The sequence below is a fragment of the Miscanthus floridulus genome, chromosome 1 (assembly GCF_019320115.1).
Source record: "Miscanthus floridulus cultivar M001 chromosome 1, ASM1932011v1, whole genome shotgun sequence".
NCBI lineage: Eukaryota > Viridiplantae > Streptophyta > Magnoliopsida > Poales > Poaceae > Miscanthus > Miscanthus floridulus.
This window is the reverse complement of record NC_089580.1, coordinates 121,812,315-121,825,740: the sequence shown is the minus strand read 5'-3', so window position 1 is coordinate 121,825,740 and position 13,426 is coordinate 121,812,315. Positions and strand designations below refer to the sequence as shown.

Genomic DNA, 13,426 nt, shown 5'->3' with positions numbered 1-13,426 from the left:
GTGTTGATGTGACTGCCTCTGTCCATGAGGATCTTCATCACTCTCATGTTCTCGATGACCATAGTTACTACCAGAGGGAATTGGCCTACCTCAACCACCTGGTTCGGATGATCGGTTTGATCGTAGGTAATTGGCCATTCTGACCAGCGTAGGTATAGCAGGGCAGCCGGTGCGGTCGCATAGATCCATCTGTGAGTTAGCTTCTACAGCCTTCAATCCTAGTAGGCTTGGGGGACACCGAAGATGAGCATGGAGCTTCTAGCAGCTGTGTGGGGGCCTTGGTCATCATCATGGTCTCCCAAGTACCCTTCTTGGTTTGTCCGCCTTTTGGCTTCTAGAACAACACGCTTGTGGTAAGTGAGGCAATCTTTGGCAAGGTGGGTCACAATGAAGCCATGATTCTGACATGGGCTATTCATGATCCTTTCGAACATGTCTTGATAGGCTTATCTCTTGCGAGGGATCGAGGCTATTCTCAGGATGGTATTCTCGAGTTTGATCGGTGGCTGAGTCTACTTCCTGGTAGCTGTTGAATGCTGGGTAGGGCCATGAGTATCGTGTTCCCGTTTCCATGCGTTGATCAACAATCGATCATCTTGCCCATTCCCTAGTCGACTGTAGATCGGGTTGGGGGGTGAGATGCTCTAGGTCCTCCCATTGGTCAACCCCTAGTCTCTGGAAGTCATTGCCGGCAATCGCACGAAGCAGACTCGTGGCATACTTCAGGAGTGTCCCGACTAAACCATGACTTTCGAGTGGTTGGGTGCATCGTTGGCTCGGCCCTGGGAGCCGATTTAAACAGCCTGATGATCCCGTAGGGTCGACTAGCCAAGTTTTGGCCATCCGCTGGGTGGGTGTGTTCAACTTGAATCTGTTGAGTGTTAGGAGACTAGTTGAGCTGTTGGTGAAGGTGATTGTTCTCTGCTTTGAGATCATCATTCTGACAAAGGAGGCGGAGGCACGCTTCATCACTGGTCTCATATGGGGCGTCTAAGATGGTAACATCTCCCGATGGTGGAGTGGCACTTTTGAGCGCGAGCTTCTTGAGTGCTTTCTGAGGTGGCTCGAGGTCTTGTAGATTCATATAACACTCGAGTTGCTTCTTGGACTCAATGCCTTCCTCTTTGGGTAGTTTCTCCTCTAAATCTAGGTTATCGAGAGGAACTGATCATATTCATCGAGGTCGAGATCTAGGATAGGCCCGTTGTCCTCTAGATGTTCCCAATCTTCTGGTGTGTTGGCCATGTCTTTTGTCACCGTTGGTGATCATCTCGACGAACTGGGTAACCAGGTTGTCAAAACGCTCAGGAGAGTGAGCAGATGGGGTGATCCTTGGTGTGAGATTTGGTGGGTTCTGCCAGGGCTTGTTGAAGCTAGTTAGAGGAAGTTGCTGCCGCTTTCCTTAATTCGACCGGGAAGCCACAAAGGAAGTGATCGGGTAGCAATTGTAGATCCGATCGGGGCATCTAGTTTGGATCTTCCCAGAGTCAGAGGGTGGCCTCGAGATCGTTCTCTCAGCCAAGCTTGGTGAAGACGTCACGTCCGTAGCGGTTGAGATGTTGGGCGAGAGCGTGGGGCCCAACATTCACAGCTTCCTCCAATCCGACGAAGAACGCGTAGATCAGGGGAGGCTGCTCCTCCTCCTCCACGGGTAGTTTGGGTTCTTGTAGATGCAAGTCCCCAAACTGGTCGATGATGAAGTCGAGGCTGCTGAAGGTGATCTTCTCGCCCGGCTACATCCTCTCCGTGGCGTCGTCTATGTTGATGATGATTCTCATCTCAAACACGATATTAATTTGAACGCGAAAGGCCCCTGCCTGGCACGCCAACTGTCGGATTGTTTAGCTCTAGTAATGCCTAGCAACGTGATCGCGTAGATTGATCCAAATGGTTGCACACGAGACACAAAGATTTATACTGGTTCAGGCTCCTGGGAAGCGAGTAAAAGCCGTATGTCCAGTTGCTACTTCTTCCTGTATTCGTATGCTCGGTTACAGGGGCTGTTACTCCTAGCTATGAGGTAGATTGGAATGAGGCGATAGTGTCATGGTGGACATGACGATCGCGGAGTCCTTACCCCTCTTTTTATAGACAGAGGGTTAGGGTTACAACGAGGGCGATCAACGCTACAGATTAGATTCCTAGTTGGTTACAACAAACCAATTGTATCCTACCATAGCTATGATGGCGGCGGATATCCTTGATACGTCGTGATCTCCAAGTTGGTGGTTGTGCTTAGTCCTCGCGGGCTTCCTCGGTCGTCCTCCGTTGATGGGCCAGATATATGGTCGGTGAGGGTACCCCAGGCCCATATCTCTGACACTAGGGGGCACATAATTGGCAAAGTAAGGGCCTATTTGGTCGGGCTCCTCTTGGCTTTGACTCCAGCTTCGTGCTACAGTGGTCAAGGAGCTGGAGCTAGAGGAGCCAAAATAGTGGCTCATTCCGGCTACTAGTTCATTTGGATAAGGGAGAGAAAGCCGTTCCAATGAACAGTGCATGATTTGGAGGAGCCGGAACCCTGAGGAGCTCTCCCAAATGGCCCTTAAGATGGCCAACGTGAGTGTAAGCAGTCAGGCGGTACCGCCGTGGTGGTGTGTTTTATGGGTTGTGATATGGTTACTCCTAGTAATAATCGACATTTTGGGTGGAGGGATGCCAGAGGGATCGAATCAAACCATGGCAGTTCTAATATCTAAAGTGGCAACTCCAGTGAGGAGAAAATGCCATGGCGACGGAGCTCTGGTGAGACCTTACGACGCCCGCGGCGGCCTCCCTCTTCCCCTCGCCCCTCCCACCGCCGCTTTCTTCTCCAACTCCGGCAAGAACGACCACGACGCCCCAGCCCTGACTTGGCCCGACCGCCTCCACTGCTGCCAGGACCTGAAGACGCCTGCCCCCGTCCCCACCGCCTGGGCGGCTTGCCTTCCCCCAGAACCTCTTCTATGCCCGCCGGATTTAGAGAAGAAAGAGGAGGGGAGGCCGGAGAGGGAGGCCACCGCCACCGCCGTTGTCGTCGTGTCTTCATCTTCAGTGGGGTGCCTGAACAAAAGTCGCGTTTCAGGCGTCTGCTCTATAGGAAATGTCGGTAAAAAATATTATGTATGTATAGCGTACTAGATTAAACTGAATGGTGAACTAACAGATGAAATTATCCCATCGAGGGACTGAGACAAGGTGACGCTATCTCACCATATAGGCCTGGCGGTGGTGCGACGGGTGCGGCCACACCGGCGCACCGAGAGCGTCGGTCTAAAAATCATTTGCACTAGCGGGCAGGGATGAAAACGGTATGGATATTTTCCGACCGTATTCGAAACCAAATCCGTTTAGAGGGGTTGAGATCTGTCCATATCCGAGTCCGGATATCCAATATCCGATACCGTATCCGTATCTGAATACTTAAATCGCATATTTATGATGTCTATATCCAATCGTATCCTATCCGACATAGTTGACACTATCCGTATTCGAATCCGAATTCGGACAGAAATATAAAAACAGATGTAATATCGGTGATATCCGTCCATATCCGATCCGTTTTCATCCCTACTAGCGGGTGATATAAGGCCCTCCACAACTCCAATGATGCCCAAAACAAGGGAGAGATGCGAAGCCAACTTCCAGTTATGCCAGGAAAACAGTGAGCGGAGCAAGAACATGCGCCGATGTCCACTGATGCCAATCGATAAAATAATGTTTCCTTCGCACACAGTTGTCTCTTCCCGCATACCTTGATAGACCGGAATGGATGTGGGTGGAGACGCGCCGGTACTCATCCTCGTCGACCTCGGGGAACATGGATTGGTTGCGGTGGTGGCCCGTGGGATTGGGGTGGTGGCAGCGGCTGCACTACCTCGGACATGGTGGCCGAGACGAAGACGACGATAGCGACTCAAAGAAGTCATGGCCGATGAGGATCCCCTTCTCTTCGGGTAGCTAGGCCGGCCACCATTACCAGAAGGAGGTACTTGTACTCCCCCAAGAACAACATCTCCTCTGCAAGGGGGAGCGGTGGTGGCAGCGGGAGGGGGGATTAGGAGATAATTCCGTCTTGTGGTTAGATAAACGATCTGATTATTTATATATTTTTTAAACAGCCGGCTGGGGCTTATTTTAAGCCCAGCCGAACACAGATATGCTTGGAGTTGCCCTCTGCTATGAGCTATCAAACGTGGTACTAGAAAGAAATGGTGATTTTTGGGCATCTCGACGATATTGTGGAGGGTCTAAGGTACCACCGGTAATAGTGGTATTTGTACCAGGGGTAGGTTTAAAGGTACTATCAGTGAAGATGTGTTTGTAGTAGCGTTTTTTAAACTAATGTCTTTGAAAAGTGGATTAAGTCCAATTATAAGAATCTTTCTCAGTTACCCCTACGAACTACGAATATGTTCCTCTTGGGCTGACCGCGACAACACACACCGGTAAACCAGCAACACCACTTCAAATTTCTATTTTTGGGCATTCTCATTCCACCGATGAGCACGTCCCGCTTTTCTAGACAGCTAACTGGCGGACCGTTAAATTCATCAGACCACGTACTCCGGCCGATAAATCGACGTGTGGTGGGTCGACGACTTCTTTGCCCCCATTCAAGTTGGAACAATGGCGTCAGCAGCCACCTTCCTCCTGATCATCGCTGCAGCCGCATGGATATCGTTAACCGACGCCGCTCCCTCTCCGTCGTCGTCATTCGTCCCACCGCCGCCATGCGCACCACCGCAATCGACCGTGGCGTTTCTCCGCGCGCGCTGTGCCAGCACGCTGTACGGCGTGGCCTGCTACGAGTCTCTCCTCCCGTACGCGTGCATATTCCAGACCAGCCACGTCAAGCTCGCCCGCGCCGCCAGCGACGTCAACGTGGCCTGGCTCCGCTCGATCTCCAAGCGCGTCAAGGAGCTCGTCGCCCGCGGTGCTGCTTGTGGCACCGCCGGGCCCGAGTCAGCTGCGCTCCGCGACTGTGCCAGCACAGTGTCATCGGCCGCCGGCCTGGCCAAGCAGTCGGCGGCCGAGCTGGCCAAGCTCGACGCCGCAGGAGCCACCGTCGGGAGAAGTCAAGTCCGGTGGGCGATTTCCAACACCCAAACGTGGCTCAGCGCGTCCATGACGAACGAGGCGACATGCGCCGACGGGCTCGCGGCTACAGGCGCTGCAGCATCGTCGCCGGTGGCCAGGGAGGTAGTGATGGCAGTTGTGAGAGCCAAGGAGCTCACGAGCATCGCTCTCGCACTCGTTCATGGGATACCGGTTCCTCCGTGATCGCCAGAGTAACGACAAACTGCTTGTAGTTCCGTTTCCTCTCTAGACGCTCGAAGTAGTAGATTTGCAATTATATTGCGGAATGTTTATTACCTGCAAGGCTGCAATAAAATAGGAACACTTCATAGCGATGAGGCGAAGCCATGATTAATTGTCACCGGGTCAGTTACTGGTACTAGCTTTTAGCTTGTGATAATATAATACTCCTGCTACGAATGACATTCCTACAAAATTAATTTTCAACGACAAAGCTGGTTAAGAGGCGGATCGATTTACAGTTGCTTCTGGCCTCCAAATCGAGCCGTATCTACGAATGCATTTGTAGAGACGATTGTTATTCCCAACCGTCTGTATAAATGCCCATATTTTTATAGGCAAGCTCTACTTCCGACAGCCTCTAAAAATAGGAGTGCATAGTAAAATTTGATTTTTCAAATAATATAAGAAGAAACGATCTAAACAAATGTTGTAGATCTCGAAAAGTTATACAACTTTATAGTTGACAACTTAAGCATCTATGCATAGAAAATCATGCTTGAATTTCTCATGTTCAAAAATTCAAAATCTTCAAACAATCTCAAATGGAGAAACGACCAAAACAAAAGTTGTAGATCTCAAAAAGATATGCTATTTTGTAGCTAACAACATTTTCATTTGAAATCAAATATGCATGAAAAATCTACGTTTGAATTTCTCACATTTGAAATTCAAATATTTCAAACGACCCTGGATGGAGAAAAGATCAAAACCAAAGTTGCAGATCTAAAAAATTATAAAACTTTGTAGATGACAACTTTTTCAGCTGAATTAGTTTAGGTTCCGAATACACATTTGAAAATTGGATGAAGATAGAATGAGGAGGACAAATTTTAAAAATGGACACAAGTGTGTTATGGGTGGAGTGTATAGGTGAAGAATGCACGAATATGCTAAAAAAGGTGACGAATGCACGAGGCTTGAGGTTGCAGGTTCGATCCCTTGCGGCCGCAAAGTGCACATGGCCCGGTGGGTTCTCCCGGAATTAAAATTTGTGATTTTTGGACAATAATTTATAGAAGTGGCTCGAAGTGCAACTGCCTCTAAAAATCGATCGCCTCTAGAAATCTGATTTTTAAAGGCGGCTGGAGAACTGCCTCTACAAATCATTGATTTGTACTAATGGAAGAGTAGAGGCAGTTGGGTCAACTGCCCCTATAGAGGCATCCCTAGTGGCCTCTATAGAGCTTTTTCCTAGTAGTGATTAACAAATGATATGTTTGTCCCCCCCACCCCACCCCCCCAACACTCCAATATGCCTAACTAGTTCAGAAATATTGTTTACCTTGGTAAATCCTTTACCAACTCAGCACATAACCAATGTAAAGATTACTCTCACAAACAAGATCCTTTAGTTGTGTTAAATTAATGTCAATAGGGTATATGAGTTATATTAGCTAGCCCCAGCTCTATCAAACCGTAAAACTTGGAAACCTCAAATTAACAGAATTCTTGGGGTTGCCTATGAAATATGATTTTCTTAATACTATTACTCTCTCCGTCCCAAAATAAATCAAATCACCTTAAGTCAAACTATCTTAAGTTTGACTAACTTTATAAAAAGGAGTAACAACATTTATAACATCAAATAAGTATATTATGAACATATATTTTGTGATGTATCTACTGATATTAATTTATTGTCATAAATATTGATCTTGTTTTCTATTAATTTGATCAAACTTAATAGTTTGTCTTAGAAAAACTCTAGAAGCTGATTTAGTTTAGGCCATAGGGAGTATGCCTAATGGTTGCCTCCTCACGAGCTTAAGGTAAAGGCATCATCCCATTATCCACCTGCTGCCCAAGGTTAGTGAGCATCTTAATCAGTATCTATAACCTTATGATAATAGAATCCTATAAAAGGTCAACCATAGTACCATACCTAATATTGGTATTTATCTCCTTGAACCCGTGCCCTCTCATGGCTAATTGTATGTAGCAGTGCCAAGAGAGTATATATGTAAGTTTTGGCCGAAACAAACAAAGCTACTGACCCTACTAGAAAGAGGACAAAAGTTATTGTTTACAAAGATATCCTCAAGTTATGACATACTCCCTCTGTCCCAGATTAAAGGACGTCGTAGAAGCTATCACAAAGACCAATTCCCAAGCAAGAAGAGCCTAACACCCCTACACGACAATCTCGCAGGTGATGGTGACGTGCTGCAGAATGGAGTTCAGGAGCAACGCTCCAGCTGGGAAATATTTTTCTATTCAATTCTCCACACTGTAGAGGCCATCAGTACATGTTTTTTTTGCTTCTTAATCCATCTTTCAGGTGAGTGGAGGACAGGATCTAACTGCTTGATGTAAGTTGGCTATGATTAGACTGATATGTTGGCCTATAACGTCAAGTATTGTGAGACAATTTTTGAATCATACAATGACTTGTATTTGGGGACGGAGGAAGTACTCCCTCTGTCCCAGGTTAAAGGACGTCGTAGAAGCTATCACAAAGACCAATTCCCAAGCAAGAAGACCCTAACACCCCTACACGGCAATCTCGCAGGTGATGGTGACGTGCTGCAGAATGGAGTTCGGGAGCAACGCTCCAGCTGGAAAATATTTTTCTATTCAATTCTCCACACTGTAGAGGCCATCAGTACACGTTTTTTTTTTTTTTTTTTGCTTTTTAATCCATCTTTTAGGTGAGTGGAGGACATGATCTGACCGCTTGATGTAAGTTGGCTATGATTAGACTGATATGTTGGCCTATAACGTCAAGTATTGTGAGACAATTTTTGAATCATACAACGACTTGTATTTGGGGACGGAGGGAGTAGATAGGTTAAATTAATTTATTTATTCTCAGAGTTCAGAAACATATATATGTTATTGTTATAATTTTTTTTCATGCAGATCATGCAAGTGCTTGAAAGAAGAAAAATAGGTGATGTGTATAAAATGGAGTTGTTGATGAGTTGAATTTTCCTCAGTTACATGAGATTTTGTGTGGCTCATATTTGAACACGTAGATTCAGAGTCCAATCGTAAACGTAGTTTGCATGTTCGTCATTAGCTCTCGTGCTAAATTTAACGTCACTCGAAAATATCTCAGTGTTCTCATGCGTTAGTACTCAGTTCAAAAAGTCCACATTCACATGAATACCTATTATTAATTTCTACTACTAATAACCCAAATATGGTAACTAGAAATGATTATATACACGTCATCGGTTTACCACATATGTATGTACTAACATTCCTAGGATATCTTATATCCAAGGGAGGAGCACTAATTTACTACTCGCTTTGTTCTAAATTATAAGTCCTTTTGATTTTCTAAATACATAGCTTTTGTCGCAGAACCGACCAATTTATAAGAGCACAAGTACAATGGCAGCCCGCAAACGGTCGCACTGTCATACTTGAGCCTATATAAACCCGGTAGTCTGTCGAGTACCACGGCGGGTCTCGATAAACAATCCACATACAACCAAGATCGTACATGATTCGACATAAATGTCACATGTTACATAAAGTTCACAAATACATTTCCATCATCAGAGTATGACATAAAGTTATTACAAACCAAGTTTGATAGATAATAGCGGAAAGCAAATTAAGTTCAAAAGTAGCATTTGCCAACATAGTTTAATACAGTGCCAACATACGATCATAGTGAAACATCCTCAATTTTTCTCGAAGGGAAAATCCACAGAATGAATTTTAATATGATAAAACCAATAACTGATTCCATCATATTATCATATTTCAGTCGATGTCACAGTCATACATCGTAAGATTTCAAGAATACAAGATTTTACATCACTGGGGAACACACCTATTACAGAGTTAATCTAGCGGAAGACTGTCGAGTGAAGGCTCCTCCTTCATGGGCATCATCAGAGTTGGCGTAGTGCAGCGTAGATTCCATCTCCGAACCAAACTTGAGCGTAGGCACGAGATCTTCTAATCCTTCTAAGTCAGCATATCTGAGAAGCAGAAAATCTGCACACCGCCAGATGTGTGCAGGCCATGGTCAGCACCGATGAGCTTTAGTAGAAAAGATAAACAAGGGATCTGGCGATCCTAATATTTGGCTGTGGTTTGCATCCTTAGCGCATGAGAAGTAAATAGCATTAGTAATATAATAATAATATCCAATTTTTAACACATTCACCACCACACCATCCATATCCATCCACCAACCATCCATCCCAAACCATCTCCACACCACCACACCACATCTCATCTCACACACACTCAGGTCAACAGGCCAACTCCCTCTTGGCCTTGTCTCAACGGCCCGCAGCCCCCAAGGCTCACGACCGGAAAATACCCCAAACCCTGGAGGGAGGAAAGAAGGACTCATCTCCTATCTAGTTTAAGCGATACTCAGGAAAGGTCCATAGCCGACAAGTTGGCATATGTATCGATCGATCAACCAAACAATCTGCAGAGGTTTTACATACCCACAAGATTAGCCATCCTCGGAGCCATGTATCTCCTAGGCAGAATTCCGGTCGCTTGCTAGCCTAGAACGATGCCACCCTACCTCTCAGCCCTGGAACATCCCAAGTTTAGTCTAGGATGGCTGATACTGTGAGTCGTAGACAGAGCCGGGGCCCTCCGAATGTCAAGAGCCAGGTCCACAAGGCCTCCTGAAGTCTCGGAAGGGTGTGGGGGAAACCGCGCGCCCCGTACCTCCTTGCACACGTTCGCCTAGCAGTAGTGGCATTGTTCTACCAAGTAGTCCGACCGTCCCGCACCATATAGGGCGAGTGGGATGTAAAGGATTTCCGGTGAGTCTGAGTACTAGTAAGTCCTTAGAGATTGACCAAGCCATATTGTCTTCATCAGGGTTTCCATTTTATGTGCCACCACAACACCTCTATCCCGGGCTCCACCTCTCCGAGGTTCACACCCAAGGCCACCTCCAATTACCATTTACCCGCCATAGGTATTCCATATCCAAGTGCCCAGGTAGCACCACATGGCAAGACTCGCCCCAGGCTCATCATTATTCCAGCTCGGTTGACACAACCCTCACTCTCCACGCACCCAAGACACACGCAGCACGCTCACACACCACCAAGTCCGGCACCCATAGCCAAACCCTTCCTAGGGGGTTCACCACCAGCATCACATCCCCGATATAATGCGAAGTGGAGTTAATAATAAGTATAGTGGTGTAATATGCAAGCAAGCAGGCAAGTAAGCATATATAAGCGAGCGAATGCGCAAAGCAGGGTGACGTAGTAGAGTGGGTTGCATCAGGGTAATAATGGCTCAGGTAGTAGCATGCATCAAAGTACTAGCAAAGGAATAATTGTAAAGCGCTAGTAGTTCTAGATATTATGCAATGTCTAATAGGATTCTCTAAAAGAGGGTGCTGCCATGACACCTGCGATGTCGAGGTGTTAGTGGTACAAATCTTCGTTAGTCGGTGTAGTCGATCAGCAAGGTCTCCTCCTCCCAGATCAACTCCACTCCACAGTCCTATTGTCAGTCATGTTCTCTTTCTCCCGCGGGTTCCGGTCCAACATTGTCCTCGAGGCAATTACCTCCAAAACACACTCAAGGCTAGAGAACAAACAATATTCCAAAAAGGTGACAAGACCCAGAAGGAACACAAAGAGGAAATGACTTGGCCCTCTCAGCTGATGTCCAATCCATGGGTCAAAGAAAACAGGAGTGGTTGTTCACTAAGCATAGGCTTAAGTCAAGGCCTAGCCTGTACTTCCTGGGCCAACTGTGGTCGACCTATACAGCTTCAAGATAAATGGCCAAGACCTTAGTTCATCATAAGCAAACATCATGGCTCGTGGTCTTTCGATCCATGCGTCATAGAGATTGACATGAATCGAAAGGAGCGGCTATACAATTCCGGTCTCTCTCAATCCGTATGCCATTGTAATTGACGAGGACCAAGAAAGGGTGGGGCAGGAGAGATTGGTATGGCAAAGGTCCACTCCTTCCTATACACACGCCATGGCAAAGGACGAGGCATCGGAAAGGAGTGACACATAAAAGGACATGAGTGCCCAATCCACTGGTAGGGTACCAGGACCTAGGTGCACTAGATGCACTAAGACACCCTAGGGTTCTTAGCGGTGCGGTTGTCACCGCAAGAACCATAGAAATGCTATGGTCCAATTGGGTACAAGCATACAAGGGTTTAAGCATGAAAGAACCAAAAGAGAAGAACACGAGATTTGCCTTCCTTTGATTCCCTCACCCTAGAAGCCGACGAGAATCATAGGAATGGAATCAAGAGCGCAATAAACACCAAACAAGCAAGGGGCTCAATCCACATCTTACTGGATTGACGAGGATTGAGAACCAAAGAGAGAGAAGAATGGAATCTGTACTCTTTCAACCAACTTGTCATGGAACGGATGAAGGTTGGAGAGAAGAGATACAGTCCCACGATCCAAAATAGCTCATAGGGCATCAAGGCCGTGCAACTAATGGCACAATGCTATCCCCCCCGGTTCGTAGCAGTGCGGTTGTCATCGCTTAGACCCAAAGGAATTCTATGGTCAAGGTGGTGCAATCATATAAGGTGGCTAGGATAAACATAGGTAAAAAGAGGTAGAGCCCAATGGTCATGGCGAGGGGACTCGCGGCCATGAGCTTAACCTACACAAGTTGACATCCATCTTCCACAATCATCGTATCCTGACTCGTCCACTAAGTTAGGCCACAAAGGGCTCATTGTGTGTGGGTGATATCCGCTCCAATGTTCAGTCCACAATGGCCAGGTCCTAGGGCCGAATCGGATTACTAATAATTGTAGTACGTTGGAGACAACTAAAAGCGAGGGAGCGAGTTATGCTCACCATTATGGCCACGGTGGGGCAAACCCACTACCGAAATGGTCGAATGAGGTATGATCCCTCGACTGGCTTGAAGGCACGGTCCTTAGGCAAACAAACATAACATAAGAACAAGAATCTCGACAACCCAACATAAGAGCTAAGACCTGACCACATGAATGGAGTAGCACATATCCATAGCGAGGGGATGGGTAGACCTGCACAAGGGCACGGTGTAGACAGATATAGATAGATCAAGATCACGTATTGTAAGTGTACGAACGAGTATAAGAATGAGTAGGAAGGGGCTTTCGTCGGTGTCAGGAATGGCGTTCGACTAGGATTCAACTTCGCGGCAAAGATGAGGATGGCTAGGAGTGGTTGTAACTTGTCCCGGAGGGTTGTGGCTTCTTCTGGCCAGCTGAGGCCAGCTACGGCCTATTATGGCTAGCTGTGGCTTGCTATGGCTCGCTGTGGCTGGCTGTGGCTGGCTACAAGTGGCTATGGTTGGCCAAAGGCTGGCTTTGGCTGGCTGGGCATGGCAGTGACTGGCTAAGATGTGCCTACTGTTGTCAGACATAGCTAGGGTTGGTGACAAAGTCATTTCATAAGATGGTAGGGCCAGACTATAGGACCAAAAGAGAGGCGAGTATCGGTCTCGCATTATGTGGCGTAAAACGGATAGACAAGGACATGTCCACGGCGTAGAGCTTGATTTTAGAAAAATATGGGAACTGGTTTCACATTTTTCTGAGATCGTATGAATTTTCTATGAATTTCCGAAGTTAAATCTATTTTCTAAAAACAAAGGAAGGGGTGAACCAGGGCTTGACACGTGGTAGCGTAGGATTGGTCTAGCGGTAACAGTGGCTGACAGGTGGGCCCTCAGCATTGGCTACTGACAGGTGGGCCCAGTCAATGGTCAACATCGACAGGTCAATGGTCAACGGGGCTGGGCCCAGTATGGGCTTGGATGGGCTGGGATGGGCCGGCCCGGCCCAGACATGTCTCGGCTGGTTAGGCGGTCCGCGTGGTGGTGCTGGGCTCCTACTGGGCTCGGGTCCATGAGCGTGGCTCACGGTGCACCGTCAGGCAGGGTCCAGTGGACCGAACGCTCGGTTCATGGTGGTCCAGGTCCATTTCCTTCACCCTCAGTCTATGGCTCACGTGAAACCGGTGCACCACGCTACTGCTCCTCCTTTCCTCTTGCTCCTCTATTTCCCGATGGAGTCACCACCGGTGGTGAGCTAATGCCCTCGGGCGACTTGGTGGCTTGGAGGCATGGACATAGGGTGCTAAGGGTTCACGGGGCAATGGCGAGTACTCCGGTGGGCTAGAAGACGGCAGCTAGGGCTCTAGGTGGC

At 47.3% G+C, this 13,426-nt stretch overlaps 1 protein-coding gene across 1 annotated transcript; it reads left to right on the top strand.

Annotated features, from left to right (window-relative positions):
• The first annotated feature begins 4,574 nt into the window (after positions 1 to 4,574).
• Positions 4,575 to 5,478, top strand: LOC136492306 (pectinesterase inhibitor 10-like). The gene has a single exon (XM_066488369.1). The coding sequence runs from the start codon at positions 4,609 to 4,611 to the stop codon at positions 5,260 to 5,262; it is 654 nt and encodes a 217-aa protein (XP_066344466.1). The 5' UTR covers positions 4,575 to 4,608; the 3' UTR covers positions 5,263 to 5,478.
• The last annotated feature ends 7,948 nt before the right edge of the window (positions 5,479 to 13,426 follow it).